The 12,568-nt window shown below is 43.4% G+C and overlaps 1 protein-coding gene across 2 annotated transcripts in view; it reads left to right on the top strand.

Moving 5' to 3' along the window:
* LOC110533478 (F-BAR and double SH3 domains protein 2) overlaps positions 1-12,568 on the top strand; it is a 50,930-nt gene that overhangs the window by 30,235 nt on the left and 8,127 nt on the right. For both annotated transcript variants that reach the window (XM_021617728.2, XM_021617729.2), the window contains 3 exons: positions 9,839-9,955; positions 11,639-11,740; positions 12,172-12,324. In XM_021617728.2, the coding sequence (XP_021473403.1) occupies positions 9,839-9,955; positions 11,639-11,740; positions 12,172-12,324 (372 nt within the window). The remainder of the gene's footprint in view (positions 1-9,838; positions 9,956-11,638; positions 11,741-12,171; positions 12,325-12,568) is intronic.

Below are 12,568 nucleotides of genomic sequence, written 5' to 3'. Positions count from 1 at the left end.
AGGCTTCTGTGTCTGTGTAACACAAATGAATAGGTAAGCTCACTTTTCAGCTTGAATTGCCTCCACCTGCGCCATCGAATTGCTAGCTTTTAGGTGATAAAGCTGGCTAAGGCATTGCGAAACTGAGGGCGACTAGATCAATCTCAGTAGTGAACTTGTGAGGGAGGAAACAATGCTATTAAACGACACTGACGTCTATTGCATGTTGTGCATGTGTGTTGGTGAGTGTTTGTTGCACGCAGCTTTGTGTGTATTTATGGTGTGTGGCTAGTGCGTCTGTGTATATGGTGTGCCTGTGTGCCCCAGAGGCCCTGTGCCTTATGAACCTGTTTTCAGCTGACCCAGTCTGCCCGCCAGTGCACTCGTCCACACCCTCCTCCACCCGCACCCCTCCTCCCATCCCATCCGCCCCTCCGCTACACTGGACAAATTGTTAGAAACCTCCAAGGCCCTCGTTGTTGTTTTCGTTGGAAGTCAAACAAGCGGTGGCCTGTTCCTAAAGAAAACATTTAGTGATGCAGTTTCCCCCTCAAACCTCCCCTTCCCTGTGCGAGACGACGGAGGGATCCGGAAAAGAACTGCACTGAAAGAGGAGCCGGAGGGGAGTGGGGGCGTTTTGCAGGCAGGCAGGACCATGGACGGCCTAGGCATCTGTGAAAAGGGGGCATTGTAAGGGGGCCTCGTCAGTGTGTTCACTCCAACCCCCTGCCTTCCTCATCCCTCCTCCACTCTTCTACACCTGGCTGCCCCAGCCTCTAACATGAACTAGGTGTGGCTCTCCTCTCATTCACTGATTTATGGGCCTTGCGTAGTCCACATTGTTTCTCTCACACACACACACATACACACAGAAAACTTGGCGCTCCACCTGTGGTGCTATTTTTCCATCTTCAACCTGTAGTTGGAATAAACATATTTTTTAGCTGAGTGCACATTCAGTTAATCTGCCATTTGGACTGTGTTCATTCTTGTGTCAAGGGTCAGCTCTGCACATGAAGCATGCCAGAGATCATCAGTCATGGGGGTTGACCTATACACCTCCTGAGTAGGTGAGACCAAACCTCCTGGTCCTGTTGTGTGTCCATCATCCCAACCAGCCAGGGCTCTGTTCATTAGTGTGCGATGGAAAACTTTTAAAATATTTTTTTATCCGGAAACAAGAATGAGTGCTTCTTATTAGCCAAGTCTAGGGTTGTCCCTCCCCATTTCAGGATGTTTTCTTCCATTTGGTGGATAATGAGCAAATAGCGTTACAGAAGGTTCTGATAGAAATGTACTAGAACATAGTCGGGCAAAAAAAGTATTTAGTCAGCCACCAATTGTACAAGTTCTCCCACTTAAAAATATGAGGCCTGTAATTTCCATCATAGGTACACTTCAACTATGACAGACAAAATGGGGGAAAAAATGCAGAAAATCACATTGTAGGATATTTAATGAATTTATTTGCAAATTATGGTGGAACTTACTTATACTTTGTTATATACCCTTTGTTGGCAATGACAGAGGTCAAACGTTTTCTGTAAGTCTTCACAAGGTTTTCACACACTGTTGCTGGTATTTTGGCCCATTCCTCCATGCAGATCTCCTCTATTTTTAAGTGGGAGAACTTGCACAATTGGTGGCTGACTAAATACTTTTTTGCCCCACTGTATATGATTGTCTGTCATGTAGACTAAAAAACTGTCAGCTCTATTCATTCCATTTCTATTTTGCAATGTTCAGAACATATCAAATATATTTATATAGCCCTTCTTACATCAGCTGATATATCAAAGTGCTCTACAGAAACCCAGCCTAAAACCCCAAACAGCAAGCATTGCAGGTGTAGAGGGGTGGCCATTCCTCTTCTGGCTGTGCCGGGTGGAGATTATAACAGAACATGGCCAAGATGTTCAAATGTTCATACAGTGAACAGGTCAGGGTTCCATAGCTGCAGGCAGAACAGTTGAAACTGGAGCAGCAGCACGGCCAGGTGGACTGGGGACAACAAGGAGTCATCATGCCAGGTAGTCCTGAGGCATGGTCCTAGGGCTCAGGTCCTCAGAGAGAAAGAAAGAATTAGAGAGAGCATACTTAAATTCACACAGGACACTGGATAAGACATGAGAAATACTCCAGATATAACAAACTGACCCTAGCCCCCCGACACAAACTACTGCAGCATAAATACTGGAGGCTGAGACTGGAGGGGTCAGGAGACACTGTGGCCGCATCCGATGATACCCCCGGACAGGACCAAACAGGTAGGGTATAACCCCACCCACTTTGCCAAAGCTCAGCCCCCACACCACTAGAGGGACATCTTCAACCACCAACTTACCATCCTGAGACAAGGCCTAGTATAGCCCATAAAGATCTCCGCCACGGCACAACCCAACGGGGGGCGCCAACTCTTGACAGGAAGACCACGTCAGTGACTCAACCCACTCAAGTGATGCCCCTCTCCTAGGGACGGCATCGAAGAGCACCAGTAAGCCATTGACTCAGCCCCTGTAATAGGGTTAGAGGCAGAGAATCCCAGTGGAAAGAGGGGAACCGGACAAGCAGAGACAGCAAGGGCGGTTCGTTGCTCCAGTGCCTTTCCGTTCATCTTCACACTCCTGGGCCAGACTACACTCAATCATAGGACCTACTGAAGAGATGAGTCTTCAGTAAAGACTTAAAGGTTGAGACCGAGTCTGCGTCTCTCATGGGTAGGCAGACAATTCATTAAAAATTGAGCTCTATAGCAGAAAGCCCTGCTCCAGTTGTTTGCTTAGAAATTCTAGGGACAGTTAGGAGGCCTGCGTCTTGTGACCGTAGCATACGTGTAGGTAGGACCAAATCGGAAAGATGGGTAGGAGCAAGCCCATGTAATGCTTTGTAGGTTAGCAGTAAAACCTTGAAATCAGCCCTTGCCTTGACAGGAAGCCCGTGTAGGGAGGCTAGCACTGGCGTAATTCTTTGGTTCTCGTCAGGATTCAATAGTTATTTAGCACTATTTGAAGTTTATTTAGTGCTTTATCGGGGTAGCCGGAAAGTAGAGCATTTCAGTAGTCTAACCTAGACGTAACAACAGCATGGATGAATTCTTCTGCATAATTTTTGGACAAAGTTTCTGTTTTTTGCAATTTTACGTAGATGTAAAAAAGCTGTCCTTGAAACAGTCTTGATATGTTCGTCAAAAGAGCGATCAGGGTCCAGAGTAACGCCGAGGTCCTTCACAGTTTTATTTGAGACGACTGTACAACCATCAAGATTAATTGTCTGATTCAACAGAAGATCTCTTTGTTTCTTGGGACCTAGAACAAGGATCTCTGTTTTGGCCGAGTTTAAAAGTAGAAAGTTTGCAGCCATCCACTTCCTTATGTCTGAAACACAGGCTTCTTGTGAGGGCAATTTTGGGGCTTCACCATGTTTCATTGAAATGTACAGCTGTGTGCCATCCGCATAGCAGTGAAAGTTAACATTATGTTATCGAATGACATCCCCAAGAGGTAAAATATATAGTGAAAACAATAGTGGTCCTTAAACGGAACCTTGAGGAACACCGAAAACTGATATCTTTCCAACAGATAAGATCTAAAACAGGCCAGAACTTGTCTGTGTAGACCAATTTGGGTTTCCAGTCTCTCCAAAAGAATGTGATGATCGATGGTATCAAAAGCAGCACTAAGGTCTAGGAGCACGAGGGCAGATGCAGAGCCTCGGTCTGACTCCAGTAAAAGGTAATTTACCACCTTCACAAGTGCAGTCTCAGTGCTATGATGTGGTCTAAAACCAGACTGAAGCACTTCGTATACATTGTCTGTCTTCAGGAATGCAGTGAGTTGCTGCGCAACAGCTTTTTCTAAACATTTTGAGAGGAATGGGAGATTCGATATAGGCCCATCGTTTTTTATATTTTCTGGGTCAAGGTTTGGCTTTTTCAAGAGGCTTTATTACTACCACTTTTAGTGAGTTTGGTACATATCCGGTGGATAGAGAGCCGTTTATTACGTTCAACATAGGAGGGCCAAAAATACATTTTAGAATCGGCTTCCTATATCGCAACAAAGCCTCCTTCACTCATGCTGCCAAACATACCCTCGTAAGACTGACCATCCTACCGTTCCTCGACTTCGGTGATGTCATCTATTAAAGAGCCTCCAACACTCAACAAACTGGATGCAGTCTATCTCAGTGCCATCCATTTTGTCACTAAAGCCCCATACACTACCCACCATTGCGACCTGTACGCTCTCGTTGGTTGGCCTTCGCTTCATACTCGTCGCCAAACCCACTGGCTACAGGTTATCTACAAGTCTCTGCTAGGTAAAGCCCCATCTTATCTCAGCTCACTGATCAGCATAGCAGCACCCACTCGTAGCATGCGCTCCAGCAGGTATCTCACTGGTCACCCCCAAAGCCAATTCCCCTTTGGTCGTCTTTCCTTCCAGTTCTCTGCTGCCAATGACTGGAACGAACTGCAAAAATCTCTGATCCTGGAGACTCATCTCTCTCTCACTAGCTTTAAGCACCAGCAGTCAGAGCAGCTTACAGATCACTACACCTGTACATATCCCATCTGTAAACAGCCCATCTATCTAACTACCTCATCCCCATACTGTATTTATTTATTTATCTTGCTCCTTTGCACCCCAGTATCTCTACTTGCACATTCATCTTCTGCACATCTACCATTCCAGTGTTTAATTGCTATATTGTAATTACTTCGCCACCATGGCCTATTTATTGCCTTAACTCCCTTATCTTACCTCATTTGCACTCACTGTTTATAGACTTTTTGTTTTCTTTTGTTCTACTGTATTGTTGACTATTTTGTTTATTCGATGTGTAACTGTTGTATGTGTCGAATTGCTATGCTTGATCTTGGCCAGGTCACAGTTGCAAATGAGAACTTTTTCTCAACTAGCCTACCTGGTTAAATAAAGGTGAAATAAAAATAAATAAGAGCGCCACTCCAGCTAGGATTGAGTTCGTCACTCCTCAGCAGGCCAGGCTTGGTCATGTTTGTGGGTGAGTCCCAGAAAGAGTGACAATTATCTGCAAATTTTATCTTTTGGGAGTGACAGAAAACAGTTTTCAACCAGTGATTGAGTTGTGAGACTCTGCTGTAGAGCTCATCACTCCCTGTAACTGGGAGGGGGCCAGAGACAATTACTCGATGCCGACACATCTTTCTAGCAGATTTACACGCTGAAGCTATGTTGCGCTTGGTGACCTCTGACTGTTTCATCCTAACATCGTTGGTGCCGACGTGGATAACAATATCCCTATACTCTCTACACTCGCCAGTTTTCGCTTTAGACAGCGCCATCTTTAGATTAGCCTTAACGTCGGTAGCCCTGCCCCCTGGTAAACAATGTATGATCGCTGGATGAGTCGTTTTAAGTCTAATACTGCGGGTAATGGAGTCGCCAATGACTAGAGTTTTCAATTTGTCAGAGGTAATGGTGGGAGGCTTAGGCGTCGCAGACCCCGTAACGGGAGGAGTAGAGACCAGAGAAGGCTCGGCCTCTGACTCCGACTCGCTGCTTAATGGGGAGAACCGGTTTAAAGTTTCTGTCGGCTGAATGAGCGACACCGGTTGAGCATTCCTACAGCATTTCCTTCCAGAAACCATGAGAAAGTTGTCCGGCTGCGGGGACTGTGTGAGGGGATTTATACTATTATCTGTACTTACTGGTGGCACAGACGCAGTTTCATCCTTTCTTACACTGAAATTACTCTTGCCTAACGATTGCGTCTGAAGCTGGGCTTGCAGCACAGCTATCCTCGCCGTAAGGCGATCGTTCTCCTGTATATTATGAGTACAGCGACTGCAATTAGAAGGCATCATGTTAATGTTACTACTTAGCTTCGGCTGTTGGAGGTCCTGACGAACCATGTCCAGACAAAGCGTACGGAGTGAAAAAGTTGAGTGAGGGAAAAACTAAAAATATAAACGGTAATTAAAAAGTAAAAACTGTAAAGTTGTCAGGTAGCAAAGTAAGGTTAGCAACAAAACGCACAGCAGCACGTAAACAAGTCTGCAAGTTGTGACCCATTACGGAGTACACCACAGAATCCAGTTTGGTCCAGCGGGGCCGAGAATGAGACTTAAGGCCTTGTAGAGAGGTTGTGGAGAGAAATAAGCACAGGATTTTTCCATATTAATCTGGAATTTATGTTTTTCTGACGTCCAATCCTATTTTATTGGAATCGACTAACCCCGAAACAAATATACAACATTTCACTATTTTCTATGTTATACTGATAACATCCCTGATTTCGAGACATTGCCTCTCATCCCAATGGAGTGCATGGATTGGCTGTTTGTCTCTTGTGAGGTCATCCATAGTGGAAGTGTTTTTTTTTCCTTTCGACACAAACATGATTTGTTTGACTGTCTGAATCCTGCTATTGAGGCAATTTTTATTTATTTTTTACTAAGCCAACATTTCTCAGAAATCAACATTCACCCTCACAGATATTGGTTCCAATACCTTACTGTAAATCATTAGGTGTATATGGCTGTTTTATGTGTACCAAAGTACACTGAACAAAAATATAAACGCAACAATTTCAAAGATTGTACTGAGTTACAGTTCATATAAGGAAATCGGTCAATTGAAATAATTGAATTAGGCCCTAATCTATGGATTTCACATATCTGGGAATACAGATGGGCATCTGTTGGTCACAGATACCTTAAAAATAAGGTAGGGGCGTGGATCAGAACCAGTCAGTATTTGGTGTGACCACCATTTGCCTCATGCAGCCTGACCCATCTCATTCGCAGAGAGTTGATTGTGGCCTGTGGAATGTTGTCCCACTCCTCTTCAATGGCTGTGCAGAGTTTCTGGATATTGGTGGGAACTGGAACACGATATCGCATGTCAAACCAGAGCATCCCTGTGATGCTCAATGTTGAGTGTGCAGACCATGGAAGAACTGGGACATTTTCAGTTTCCAGGAATTATGTACAGATCTTTGCAATATGAGGCCGTGGTGCATTATCATGCTGAAACATGAGGTGATGGTGGCGGATGGATGGCACGACAATGGGTCTCAGGATCTCGTCACGGTATCTCTACATTCAAATTGCCATCAATAAAAGGCAATTGTGTTTGTTGTCCTTAGCTTATGCCTGCACGTGTTTTGCTGCCTTATGTTGTCTTAGGTCTCTCTTCATGTATTGTTTTGTCTCTTGTTGTGATATGTGTTTCGTCCTATATTTATATTGTATTTTATTTATTTTTTATCCCCGCAGGAGACCGTTTGCATTGTGGCCATCATTGTAAATAACAATTTGTTCTTAACAGACTTGCCTAGTTAAATAAAGGTTAGATAAATGAATAAAAATACCATAACCCACTGTCACCATGGGGCACTCTGTTCAAAACGTTGAGATCAGAAAACCTCTTGCCCACACGACGTCATACTGTGCATTTGGAAAGTTTCCAGGCCCCTTGACTTTTTCCACATTTTGTTACGTTACAGCCTTATTATAAAATGGATTTTAAAAAATGTTTTCCTGATCAATCTACACACAATACCCCATGACAAAGCAACAAAAAAAATGTATTTTTTTCAGATTATTTTTTTTACTGAAATATCACATTTACTCAGACCATTTTCTCAGTACTTTGTTGAAGCACCTTTGGCAGCAATTATAGACTTGTATCTTTGGTATGACGCTACAAGCTTGGCACACCTGTATTTGGGGAGTTTCTCCCATGTGGACACCAAGGAGGAGGTCAGAGACCTGACCGTGTGGTGCCAGGACAGCAACCTCTCCTCAACGTGATCAAGACAAAGGAGATGATTGTGGACTATAGGAAAAGGAGGACCAAGCACGCCCCCATTCTCATCGACGGGGCTGTAGTGGAGCAGGTTGGGAGCTTCAAGTTCCTTGGTGTCCACATCACCATCAAACTATCATTGTCCAAACACACCAAGACAGTTGTGAAGAGGGCACAACAAAGCCTATTCCCCCTGAAAACTGAAAAAAAACTGACTGAAAAGATTTGGCATGGGTCCTCAGATCCTCAAAACGTTCTACAGCTCTACCATCGAGAGCATCATGACGGGTTGCATCACTGCCTGGCATGGCAACTGCTCGGCCTCCGACCGCAAGGCACAACAGAGGGTAGTGCGTACGGCCCAGTACATCACTGGGGCTAAGCTGCCTGCCATTCAGGACCTCTATACCAGGCGATGTCAGAAGAAGGCCCTAAAAATGGTCAAGGACTCCAGCCACCCCATTCATAGACTGTCCTCTCTGCTACCGCACGGCAGGTGGTACCAGAGTGCCAAGTCTAGGTCCAAGATGCTTCTAACAGCTTCTATCCCCAAGCCATAAGACTCCTGAACAGCTAATCAAATGGCTACCCAGACTATTTGCATTGCCCCCCCCTTCTACGCTGCTGCTACTCTCTGTTATTATCTATGCATACAGTTGTCACTAACTCTACCTACATGTACATCTTACCTCAGTTACCTCGACTAACCGTTGCCCCCGCACATTGACTCTGTATATAGCCTCACTATTATTTTACTGCTGCTCTTTAATTATTTGTTACTTTTCTTTTCATTTGATCTTTTTTTCTTTTTTTTTTTTACTTAACTGTTATTTTTCTTAACTGCATTGGGGCTTGTAAGTAAGCATTTCACTGTAAGGTCTACTACCCCTGTTGTATTCGGCGCATGTGACAAATACAATTTGATTTGATTTGTGTGCCTTTCCAAATCATGTCCAATCAATTATATTTACCACCGGTGGACTCCAAATTGTAGAAAAATCTCAAAGAAGATCAATGGAAACAGGATGCACCTGAGCTCAATTTCGAGTCTCATAGCAAAGGGTCTGAATACTTAAATGTAAATAAGGTATTGCTGTTTTTCATTTGTAATACATTTGCTAAAATTTCAAAAAACCTGTTTATGCTTTGTCATTATGGGGTATTGTGTGTAGATTGATGAGCAAAAAATATTTCATCCATTTTAGATTAAGGCTGTAACATAACAAAATGTGTAAAAAGTCAAGGGGTCTGAATACTTTACGAATGCGTCGTACACACGGTCTGCCATCTGCCCGGTACAGTTAAAACTGGGATTCATCCGTGAAATCACAGTTCTCCAGCATGCCAGTAGCCATTGAAGGTGAGCATTTGCCTACTAAAGTCGGTCACGGCAAGAAACTGCAGTCAGGTCAAGACCCTTGTGATGATGACGAGCATGCAGATGCTCTTCCCTGAGATGGTTTCTGACAGTTTGTGCAAACCCTCAGTTTCATCAGCTGACTGGGTGGCTGGTCTCAGAAGATCCTGCAAGCTGGATGTGGATGTCCTGGGCTGGTGTGGTTACAAGTGGTCTGCGGTTGTGAGGCCGGTTGGACGTACTGCCAAATACTCTAAAACGACGTTGGAGGCAGTTTATGGTAGAGAAATTAACATTAAATTCTCTGGCAACAGCTCTGGTGGACATTCCTGCAGTCAGCATGCCAATTGCACGCTCCCTCAAAGTTGACATCTGTGGCATTGTGTTGTGTGACACAAGGTGCACCTGATGGATTATCTTGACAAAGAGAAATGCTCACTAACAGGGATGTAAACACATTTGTGCCCAACATATTAGAGAAATAAGGTTTTTGTGCATATAGAACATTTCTGCTATGTTTTATTTCAGCTCATGAAACATGGACCAACACTTTGCATGTTGCGTTTTATATTTTTGTTCAGTAAATTGTTGACCTATTGTGATACACACACCACACTCACACCACATACACAGAGAGGGAGATTATGTTTAGCTGAATATTATCAGACTATTAAACTCTCTCTCTACCCCATCCATCATCCCTGGTCACTAGGTGGGGCAGCTGCATAAGCAGAGTGGCACAGCGGAGGAGCACAATCTGGATAAGGAGGCACGGAAGTGGGCGACCCGAGTGGCACGAGAACACAAGAGCATCATCCACAGCCAGCGGGTGAGAGAGGAAGGGATAGATGAAGGGTAGGAGAGGGCGAGAAAGGAGATAGTCTATATTCTAGCAGGGGATAGTCTATATTCTAGCGAGGGGATAATCTATATTCTAGCGAGGGGATAGTCTATATTCTAGCGAGGGGATAGTCTATATTCTAGCAGATATATGCATCTTTCCCGGATTTTTTTCAAATGTATTTATTTTTAATTTTTATGTAAGATACGACTGCATCGGTCCGCAACTGCCAACCGATCCAAATATGTAGCATGCATCGGTCAGAAAATCCATTAAAACATTAGAAATCGCTGATTTCATTTTTTTTTGTGCTTATACTGCTTTCAAAAATGATTCATTTTGTGCCAACTAATGCTTCCTCTCCTTCAGTGTCTAACAAAGCATGTAACTGTTGACAGTCATTGATCTCTACAAGGTATTTTGCATGCCGAGCAGCACTGGGGAATATCAGTAGCCTAGTCAAACTGCGCACTGTGCTCAGCTTCGCACTCTAACCAGCGCGAAGTACAACAATATTCTAGTCTTTATTAGTTGAGTGACCATGTCATTTGCTAGGTTATTGTTCTATCAAAAATGTGCTTTACCAAAATAAAAGTAAGCTACAGGAGACACAACTCATCTGGCTGTAGGCTACATGCTTAACAGTGCTTATTTTATTTAAATTTGTTCAGGTTCACCATCAGCTGTAGTTTTTGTATATTTGATTTAAAGATCCTGTGTATATTGTACTTTTTTGATATAGAGGGTCTGTGGTGGGATAAAGTACCTAATTGTTATACTTGAGTAAAAGTAAAGATGCCTTAATAGAACATTTAAGTGAGTAAGTAAAAGTGAGTCACCCAGTAAAACACTACTTGATTAAAAGTATTTGGTTTTAAATATATTTAAGTGTCAAAAGTAAATGAAATTGCTAAAATATATTTAAGTATCGAAAGTTAGTGTAAATCATTTCAATTTCCTTATATTAGGCAAACCAGATGGCAAACATGTTTATTTTCTTTGTATTTGCAGACAGCCAGGGGCACACTCTGACACTCAGACATCGTTTACAAATGAAAGGATGTGTGTTTAGTGAGTCCGCCAGATCAGAGGCAGTTGGGATGACCAGGGATGTTCTCTTGATAAATTTGTGAATTGGACAGTTTTCCTGTCTTGCTAAGCATTAAACATGTATGAAGTAAAAGGTACATTATTTTCTTTATGAATGTGGTGGTGGTGATGTAAAGTTTGCCACAAATATAAATGTTAAAGTTAAGTACAGATACAAAAAAAGACTTAAGTAGTACTTTAAAGTATTTTTACTTCAGTTTATAATTTCATAACGAGGGCAGCAATCACTTTGCGAGGCACACTGCATGGCCAAAGTAGGAGCGGAAAAGAAGCTCACTTAAAATTCCAAACGATCAAAACCATTCGATTTTGAGATGGAGACTAAATCCAAAGTTGTGCTATCTATTCATAGCTAATTTGTAAACAATAAATATGTTACTAGCTCTAACACTTAATCTGCGAAAATGACAAGTTAATTAGAGGGCGATGGAGATTTTCAGAACCTAAGTGGGGGGGACAAAAACCCATAGGGCGCTGGTTAAAAGTAGTGGACTATATAGGGTGCCATTTCAGACAGTCATTGAGTGGTTTGTTTACTACATGTTATCTGTGACCTTTTAGGCCCTGGAGGACTATAGGACACAGCAGGGGCCATCTGAGCAGACCTGCAGTGAACTGGAACTCAAAATGGAGGCGGCCAGGGAGAACCTGCGGAGAGCTGAGGTAAACTTGTGTGTGTGGCGATGGTGAGTAGGGCTCACACTCGTGATAATGTAACCCTGCCTGTGACTTAAAATTTGGCCAAAAGGGAATGTTTAAGATGTAGGTGTCCCGAGCCAGACACCGGAGTTCAGATCCCACTAGTTACATGCTTGTGTGTGTGATCCCTTTCTGAGGTTGGTATATCATTGGGCCAGTAGGTTGTCTCACCTCAGCCTCTCTTGCCTCTGATTCCCCCTGCTGGTTGATGCGGCAGACTACATCCAACATACAGTAGTTCTGATAGAGCTTCTTATGAAAGCCTATTATGACATGATGACTGACTGGTCATGACTAGAGTTGCGAAATCCCAGTGGGAACATTGCTGGAATTGGGAGGGAATAAACATTACATTTGTAATATGACAAAACATATGATTATGTCACTAACTCCAGACGGTGAAGCTGAAGGCGGAGGCTCGCCTGGCCCTGCTGAGAGAGGCAGGCATCACTGTGGAGACGTGGCTGAAGAGCGCCATGAACCAGGTGATGGAGGAGCTGGAGAACGAGCGGTGGGCTAACCTGAACACCCATGACCCTTCACTCTCCGTGAGTCACAAAACACACATTGAAAGATGAGACAAAAATGCATTTTTTTCACATCTTTGTGCATACGCGCAAACCCATCAACAATTTCCATTTTGTCCCCTGTACCTGCCTACTGAAACTTCCCGCGCTCAGGTAAATCACATGATAAGGAAGCTGGGGTGTTTCTTCAAAGTACTGTTCCTCAACTTTAAAGGAAAGGTTCACCCAATTTGAATGTTATTTTGTTTTTGTGATCTATTGATTC

Source organism: Oncorhynchus mykiss, chromosome 10, assembly GCF_013265735.2.
Source record: "Oncorhynchus mykiss isolate Arlee chromosome 10, USDA_OmykA_1.1, whole genome shotgun sequence".
NCBI lineage: Eukaryota > Metazoa > Chordata > Actinopteri > Salmoniformes > Salmonidae > Oncorhynchus > Oncorhynchus mykiss.
This window is presented reverse-complemented; position numbering and strand designations above follow the sequence as displayed.